The 8,856-nt window shown below is 27.0% G+C and overlaps 1 protein-coding gene across 1 annotated transcript; it reads left to right on the top strand.

Moving 5' to 3' along the window:
- Positions 1-252: 252 nt before the first annotated feature.
- LOC145828490 (kelch-like protein 23) lies at positions 253-1,002 on the top strand. The gene has a single exon (XM_082936244.1). The coding sequence runs from the start codon at positions 253-255 to the stop codon at positions 1,000-1,002; it is 750 nt and encodes a 249-aa protein (XP_082792370.1).
- The last annotated feature ends 7,854 nt before the right edge of the window (positions 1,003-8,856 follow it).

Raw genomic sequence — 8,856 nt, 5'->3', positions numbered from 1 at the left:
AATGTTTTAAAGAGTACATTGTCATTCAGTGAAATCGTAAAGGAAAAGAACGAATGCATCAACATAGTTAAAGAAGTTTTGTTAGACAAGAGCAAACTATTTCATAACAAAACAAGTTGTAGTCATACAAATAGATATTGTAACCAAAACAATTTCGACATTTTAATATGTGGTGGAGCTCGCGGTACTAGCTTGGCAAGTGTAAGTAGAATTGATGGAAGCAATCTAAACAACGTAAAACTTCTAACCCCAATGAATAATGAGAGAGGTCATTTAAAAGCTGTTTGTTTGAAAGGAGAAGTTTATGTTATCGGTGGTTATAATAATGATGAGGATGAATTGGTAAATATTGTAGAAAAATATTCACCTTCTACCAATAAATGGAGTGAAGTAACTAAGATGTTTGATAATCGTGAAGGATTTTGTGCTTGTGCGTTTATGAACAGTATATATATTTTTGGTGGTTATGAATATAACCATAATAGCTATGGAGCAATAAATCCCACTTTACAATTTGATGCGGAACACAACTATTGGAAAAAAAAATCCGGAATGAAGGAAGAAATATCGTTTTTATCTTGTGCAGTTTTTCAAGGAAATATAGTTGTTGCAGGTGGGTCTGATGAAAACAATAATGATTTGAACACAGTAGAATCATACGATGTTTTTGCAGATGAATGGACACCAATGCCTTGCATGGTCAAAGGTAAATGTTATCACAACTTAGTTGTTGTAAAAGAAAAGTTGTTTGTTATTGGCAATGGAGTTGGTGGTTGTGAAGTGTTTGACAATTTTTCTAAGAAGTTTGTCGCTCTGAAGAATCAACCTGTTCTCACGATTAACAACAATTGTGTGAAGTTAGGTAACGAAATTCTAGTTTTTCAAGAAAACACATCAGTAGTATTTTGTTATGATGTTGATAAAAATAAATGGTTCGGAGAACCATGTGAAGTAACAAAAGCTCTTACAGATTTTTCTTGTGCGAAGTTACCTTGGTATTAAAATATATTTTTGAAATATACTTTTTTCTGTGTAATTTTTTAAAGACTAGATTAAAAGTTGAAAATTAGTATTATCAGGGTTCGTGCGCAATTTTTTTTTCATTTAGCCTGACTGGGACCAATTTAGCCTGACATTTTTTCAAAGTAAGAAAAATCTCCTAAAGAAGTCATTTTAGATATTGAGGGGTCTTAATTGGTACTATTGTAGTCTCCCACTTCAACTAGCTTAAAAAATCTGCAAAAAGCAAGTCATACCTTACTTACAACTCAATAAAATAAGACTAAATTGTTAAAAAGGTAATTGACCCCCCTATGCCCTTAACATAACAAATTCAGTGATAAGTTTTAAAATAAGTGTTATATCTAATACTAGTGTAAAAATTTAATATATATTACTAAACATAATTGTTCAATTTAATTAAGCACTAAGTAAAAACATTATAACCAGAAGATTTATATTAAAACGACGTACATTGTCGTGTTTTATTAAAATTTAAAATGAAACGATTACAAGAGTATTGAAATTCGAACAAACAGCTAAGTTTTTGAACTAAACTCTAATGTTTAACTGTATTTTTTTTAAGAATTTTCATAAACATGACGTATATAATCTACTCAAAACAAAATAATGAAGATTCTTAAAAAGTTTTTAGAGATTCAACAAAAGGTTTTAAGCATTTATTTTTACAAATACTGACTGATTTTGTCTTAAATAACTAAATCAATATTTAGAAATGAATTCACATCTTTATTTGATCTTAAAAAGATTTCTCAATTCTTTTTAATTAAAAATTTTGAAGCATTTGAACTGAGAAAAACTGAGAATCTCAAAATTATAAATAAAAAAACTGACTTAGCCTGACGTTTTTCAACTTTTTTCAAAAAAACTGATTTAGCCTGACGCGCACAAACCCTGTGTTATTAAAAAGTTGAGTGAAAATAACCTTTTAACTTTTAATTTGTGTGAAACTTTTTATTTGTTTTAAATCTAAAGGTTTAACCTTTTTCAAACCTGTATTTGAAAATGTTATTTAATATCTTAAAAAGGTAAAAGTTTTGTGTTCTATACAATAATTTGTATAGTCTACATTCGGGTGATATTTAAAAAAAAATTTCTTCTTAACAATTTAAATTAAAGTCTAAAAGCATTAATCTTGGGAATGGATCAAATATGAAAGAAAACACTCTTGAATGGAAAGTCACTTTTGCTTGAAAACGACTTTGCATAAAGGGTCACTTTTGCACGAAGGGTCATTTTTGCACGAGAGTAAAAAATAAATAGAATAAAAATAAAAGATAAATAAAAAATTTACCGACCTAGGGTAAGGTTTAGGGGTATCAGTGATAGTGCTAATAAATAAGAAAAAAAAAATACAAAAAAAGTATTAAAAAACAGACTAAAAAAAATTTAAATAAAATAATAAAAATTAAAAAATACCGACTGAGGAAAAGGGTTAGGGGTAAAAGCACTTGTTCTAAATATAAATTATAATCTAAGAAAGAAAGAATTTTTTTAAAGCTTTAAACTGATCAATAAATAAACTTTTACAGGAGTTAAGTGTCCTAAAACATTTTGATTTGTTTTAAGAAATGCAAGCTGGTTAAAGAAATTAGAAGTTTAGTTTAAAGTATATTTTTAAGATTTTTTGAACTAAATAAAACAATTACTTAAGGTATGTTAATGTTAGAATCCTCTTCAGAACCCAGTATCTTTCAAACGCTTTAACTAATAACTAGAGATTCACTGTTTTCAGAAAATAACATAAGCGTGTCAATAGCCAAGGCCCGTAAAACTGTTGGCTACTATAAACATTCTTCTACAGCGTACAAGAAACTAAAAAAATCCAGGCCACTTTAGGTTCATCAGTGTCAAGTCAATGCAAAAACCCTTGCTATTTGTGCAAGATGTTGAAACAAGGTTGAACTCAATCTACCTTATGCTAGAAAAATTAAAAACAAGTGTCTAGAACAGAGGTCGGTAGGCAGTTGGTGCTTGCAGGCAACATCTCCACAGACAGCAGTTTTAGTTTAAGTGACATTTAAACAAACTATTGGTTTTAGTTTTAGTCACACTAATACGAAACTTTAATTTATTACATTATTATAAATGACTTTTAGCTACACATAGAATGTCAATTCAAATTATACAGATTTAATGGAATGAAATTTATATTTACTTTATATGATTAAGTCTTAATAAACTATATACTATATTAAATGGGATCAATTAAAATATGCACGAACACTTTTGAACGAAGGGTCAAATACGCACGAAGAAAAACTTTTGCACAAGAGTAAAAAACAGGTATAATAAAGTAAAAAAACGATAAAATAAAAATAATAAATTATAGAAAAAAAAATTACCAACCGAGGGTTAGGGGTAACTGTGATAGTAAAAAGAATTAAGAAAGTATAAGAAATAACAAAAAAATAAGTATTTAATAAAACTAGAAAAACTAAAAAATAAGCTAATAAAAAACAAAAACAAAAACAGCTACCGACCATGCGTAAAGTTTTGGGGTATTAATAGTAGTAATAATAGGTTTATAAAAAATAATAGAAATTGTTAATTTAAAAAACATAAAAAAAATAAGTTATAAAATAAGCAAAAAATAATTATCGACAAAAGCTTAAGGTGTGTTAGTTAAAAAGATAAAAATAAAATTTTCAGTCAATTTTATTTATTTTTGAATCTTTGCAAAAGTGCCTTCGTGCAAAAGTGACTGTTCGTGCGAAATTGACGCCGTGAAAAAAAGTTTTGTGCTAAAACGACCCTTCGTGCAAAAGTGTCTCTTCATGCATAGTAGACTCCCGCTGATGTAAAGCATTTAACTAGTTTAAATAATATTTTTGTTATTTTACTTCCAACCTAAATCTCTATAAAAACCGAGCTTAAAAAACATATATAAGGTACTTTTATAAAGCTTTTATATTATCAACTCTAATTTTCGTATTTTCTGAAATGTTACTTGTTGAAAATAATTTTTGCGTTTTAATAATTTTCACTTTTCAAAAAGTTTCAATAAGTATTTAAATAAATAAGATTTATAACATATTTGTATTGTAAAAAAAAGATATTTTTCTTAATTATTGGTTGGATAGTTTAACAAAATACTTTATAAGTAATTATTTAAACTTTTAAATGGTTGCCACTTTAAAAGCAAAAATGTCTGAGTTATATCAAACTAGTCTAAATTTATTAACAGTTTAAAAGCCAAAAACTTGCTTTAAAAAACAGAACCTTAAACACTAAAATATCATCATTATTTAAAACAACATGTATTAAAGATAAAAAAAATTAAATTTGATAAGCCACATCACAATCATGAAAACTGTTCTGAGAATTCAAAGATTTATTTAAAGTATTAAAAACAAAAATTTCACACAACTTATTTTTTATGTCTTGAACAAGTTTCAGCTACGATTAAAAAAACCATCGGCGAAAGTCTTCAGAACAGAAGTCTGACTTTCGTTTGCCGTGAGACAAGCTCAAGTTTAACAAAGGGTTGATCATACCAATTCGATATCAGACCACAAACGAAAGTTCAGGCGCTTGCTCTGCAGACTTTCGCTGGTGGTTTTTTTAATCGTAGCTAAAACCTGTTTTTGAAATAAAAAACTCAATTGTGTGAAATTGTACAGGCGTACCAGATGTCTTACCTAATGGACAGTTTTTAAACGTTGCACGACAAAAGAAAATGCTGACGTCACTGATCGTTGCCAGCAATTAGTTGCTTTGTGTGTAAGCATCATAAACCTTTTGTAGATTGACGACTGCAAGTTTTTCGGTTGTGACTGACTGTTAAGTCCTAATGAGGACAAAACCGGTCTCAGTCTACCGAAGCTTGTGGTCTGATAATCTAACTGGTAAGATCAACTGTTTGTTAAACAGATTTAACCTATCGTGATTTTTATTTTAATTTTCAAACTAGCCTGTATGTTTGGTAACCCTGTTTAAATAAAAGCTTATGAATTAAAGAAATAACGAAGTTGATTAATAATGAAATAAATATATATAGTAAAAAAATAAATTATAAGTCAGCTTAATGGACAATTAATTTTGTTAAATCCTTAAACAAAAGTATAAAGTTTACACATTAATGCACTAGAAACTTGTTTTTTTATTTAGCAATCAGCAATTATCTATTTATTTATGTTCAATAAAATTATAGAATTTTAAGAGAGGAAATTTGAAATAAAAGACGAACTATAAGAATTAAAAACATTATTTAAAGTCTATAACTACAGTTATGCCATTTTAAATTGTCAAACAACGAGTAATAATATAATAATGTTTTACTGTACATAGTAGTTTATTTTCTTATACAATCTTAATTATATATACACAAATAATAAAAATCCAGGTTTTAGCATGAATAACTTTTTAAAAGTACAAAATTCCAGGTTTTTTCAGGTTTCAAAACAAAATGACCTGTAATATTTTAACGATTGTAATGAGTTTTAGAAATTATCCAAACTAGTTGAAGTTTTGCAAAAGAAAAAGAAAATATGAATCAGATTATTAAACAGTAATTAAAGGATGCCAGTACTAAGTCTTAAAGCTTCTTTTTTGGAAATATATTTAATGAATGAAAGTTATTTAATATATAAATTAGTTTTTAAAATCTTAAAGTATTATATAAGATGCTTAACTTTTTGTTTTTTAATGAAATTATTTAAATAAATTTGGCAAAAGGTGCAGCGTTTTAAGTAGAATTTGCCAAGTTTTTGAACAAATACAAGACCGATAATAACTACTAAAATAAACAAATATTTTCAGCAAAATCAAAACTTAACATAAATAAATCATAAAAAGAGTTAGAAAGTTTTCCAATTTTTTTCTTAGTTCACGATACAAACATACAACAAACTTTTGTACAACTGAAGTTGTAAACTGCTATCATCTAATTTATGTAATATAATTTTGTTTGAAGGATTTTTTTAAATTGCTTATAAACTATATATACAAACACTTAAAAGATTTGTTTTTTTTTTGTCAACAGATTTAGAGCTATTTTTCAGCTATGATTTTTTGTAAGTTATAAATTTGTAGTTTATTATAGTCCTTAAACTGAACTACTAATATTTAGTTTAATTTAAAGTAGGGGCGGGCAACATAAATAATTGACGGGCCGGATCCAAAAAAAGTTAATCCTCAGCGGGCCGGAGCATTTCGAGTAAGTGATCTACCGGATTCAGTTGGATCCATTTTTAGAATGTTTTCCGGATCCGGCTAAATACTAACTTTAGACAAGGTTTCGTATCCGAATAGAACTAATTTTAAAACACTTGGATCCGGCTTGATGCTAATAGATCTGGTGTTTTAAAATTTTGAATCAATTTATTAATTACCAAGGTTCTCAAGTATAAAGTTTTAAGTTTAGTTTTATTAAGTACTCATAAATCTGCATTTATTACAATTCTGGACCGAGTTAATACTAGTTAGTTTTATAAAAACAATAATTTACTTACTAAAAGTTACTCGAGCCTAAGATTTCAAACTAAAACATTAAAAATGCTTAAGTATTCGAAACTATCTAATTTTAGTAATCCTTGGCTCGAGGCTACATTAACAATATTATTTAGAAGTTAACTAACATTACAATATTAAACTAATATCTTTTTATTTAACAAAAACTGTTAAAGATTTATTCAAAATATTTTAGATTGTAAACTGTTATTACAAATATACACAAATAAATTTCATTAACATATTATACTTAAAGTTATAAATATTGTTTTGAAATATTGTCATCTGTTGGTCATCATTAAACTTAACCATTTAATTAATCAAATATTCTACTAAAACTTAAAGTTAAGCAGTTTTACTTAAAGGTGTCAATGTTGTTAAAAAACTACTTTTCTTAACATTAATAAGAACAACTCACTACACATCTAGGAAAGACATCAATTTTTTACATGTCATTTTTTATGAAAATCATTATGATAGGTAATATCATCAAAGTTAGTTCAGCTTACATTTTTTTGGATAATTTGAGAAAGAATTAATTTAACTGACTTGAAACAGAACAAGGTACTATAACAAAAGAGTGTTTTTATTACTACGAAAATCAAAAGCCATTTTTAAAAACGTTTTGAGGTTAAACTCTTACAGTTTGTTTTACGAAAATAATTATAAAAAGGTTTTGTACAAATTTTTTAATATTTTCATTGGCTTGTAAAATTTCATACAAATTTTAAAAATGCCTAGCGGGCCGGATCATCTACTCGCGGGCCGGATAAATTTTGTCCGCGGGCCGGATTCCATTCAAATTTAAAAAAGGTTTGGGGGCCGGTCATTTTGACTCCGGGGGCCGGATCCGGCCCGCGGGCCGTACGTTGCCCACCCCTAGTTTAAAGCTTTAGTTACTTAAATTATTATGTTTCTGGTTTAAATGTATGCAAATCAGTTATCAATAGATTTGATTCCAATTCAACTACTCAGAACCAAATAAAAATACTAGTATTAAAGAATTAATTCCGAAGATTAAACATTTAACAAATAAAGTTTTAGAAAGGCCAATGTATTATAGGGCTAGGTTAGGCATGACAGTTAGATACTGTTTCTTTGTGACTAAATATATATATTTTTTTAATGCAAATACTATAATAATAACTGCAATTTTTTTACCATTTTGTTCAAGATTTAGCAATTCTGATAAAATTCATGATTTCCAAAAAAAATTGACAATGTAAAAGCCAGATGTTTATTGTTTTTTTATCTTATTGGTATTCTAATTAAACTTCGTTTTAAAAATAGTTTCATGACTATTTCATATTTATATATGATTTACTTTTATAATTTTTTTGCTTGCTGTATAAAGTTAGGAAATTAACAAATTTCCACAACAAAAAACTTTTCTTACAATTCTGCAATGAAAAGTGTGGAGTCAAGATACTCTACCAAAAAACTAAGGAAGAAGTAGTGTAATGAACTGCAGCAACTACTTGCATTATTCATTGTTTGAGTTCTAAATATTTAGAGCCAGATAACGATGACCATATATGTTAGCAAAAACTTAAAGCATCCAAAGGAACCAATGAAAAACGAGGGTTAGTCGACTTAAAATAAAATTTAAAAGTAAAAAATGACAAAAACATTGTATGTTTGCAGTTAGTGTGTTTTTGTATAGCAGAGAGAAGTCTGAAAGAAATCTATTTGAACATTTAAGTTGCATGGTAATTGTTAAGATATAAAGTTAATATTTAAACTGGTTTTTAATTGTTTAAATAATTGAGCTAGATTTACATGTTTAACAAGCCTCTTATAGTTCTTGCTTAATAAAAGTTTTTTTTTTTTAATTGTTAACTAGATTTAAATAGTTGTTCTTTAATTGCTTTATAGTTTAGTGCACTAAGCTTAGTTTATTATTAAGTTTGCACTTTTGCCAGGTGCTTTATAAAATTTAAAAAAATAGTTTATGTTTTTGAAATAGATTTTGTAATATTATTGTGTTGTTCTTTTTTATATTAGATACATCACCAAAACTGTCTTGTCTGATTTATATTATGTAGTCTCAAATAAAATCTAGTATTTATGAGATATATATTAAATAATGTAGGATTTAGTTATGATGAGTAGTACCAATAAATTAAATGTACCACAATCCATACCTTATAATTTCAAAAATATCAGTAATATAAGTAATAAATTCAGTTAAGAAATAGCTTTATTAAAATCTTTTTTTTTAAGTTTTTGCTTTATAAACTTTAAAGACATAAAACATGTATAACGTTTATTACATAGGGTGCACTTTTTCAATGTTTTGGAAAACAAAGTTAATCAAAGCAATTTTTATTCTAAGTTTTTATGAACGCAGCATTAGAATTCAAAATAATATCAAAAAGTGTACAT

This window comes from Thalia democratica, chromosome 2 (assembly GCF_965202585.1).
Source record: "Thalia democratica chromosome 2, ktThaDemo2.hap1.1, whole genome shotgun sequence".
Lineage (NCBI taxonomy): Eukaryota > Metazoa > Chordata > Thaliacea > Salpida > Salpidae > Thalia > Thalia democratica.
Note: the sequence above shows the minus strand (reverse complement) of the source record. Positions and strands in the feature narration are given on the sequence as shown.

Bases quoted from the DNA above. Each gene is read 5' to 3' on its own strand.
- LOC145828490 (XM_082936244.1), top strand. From the start codon at position 253: ATGAATAATGAGAGAGGTCATTTAAAAGCTGTTTGTTTGAAAGGAGAA.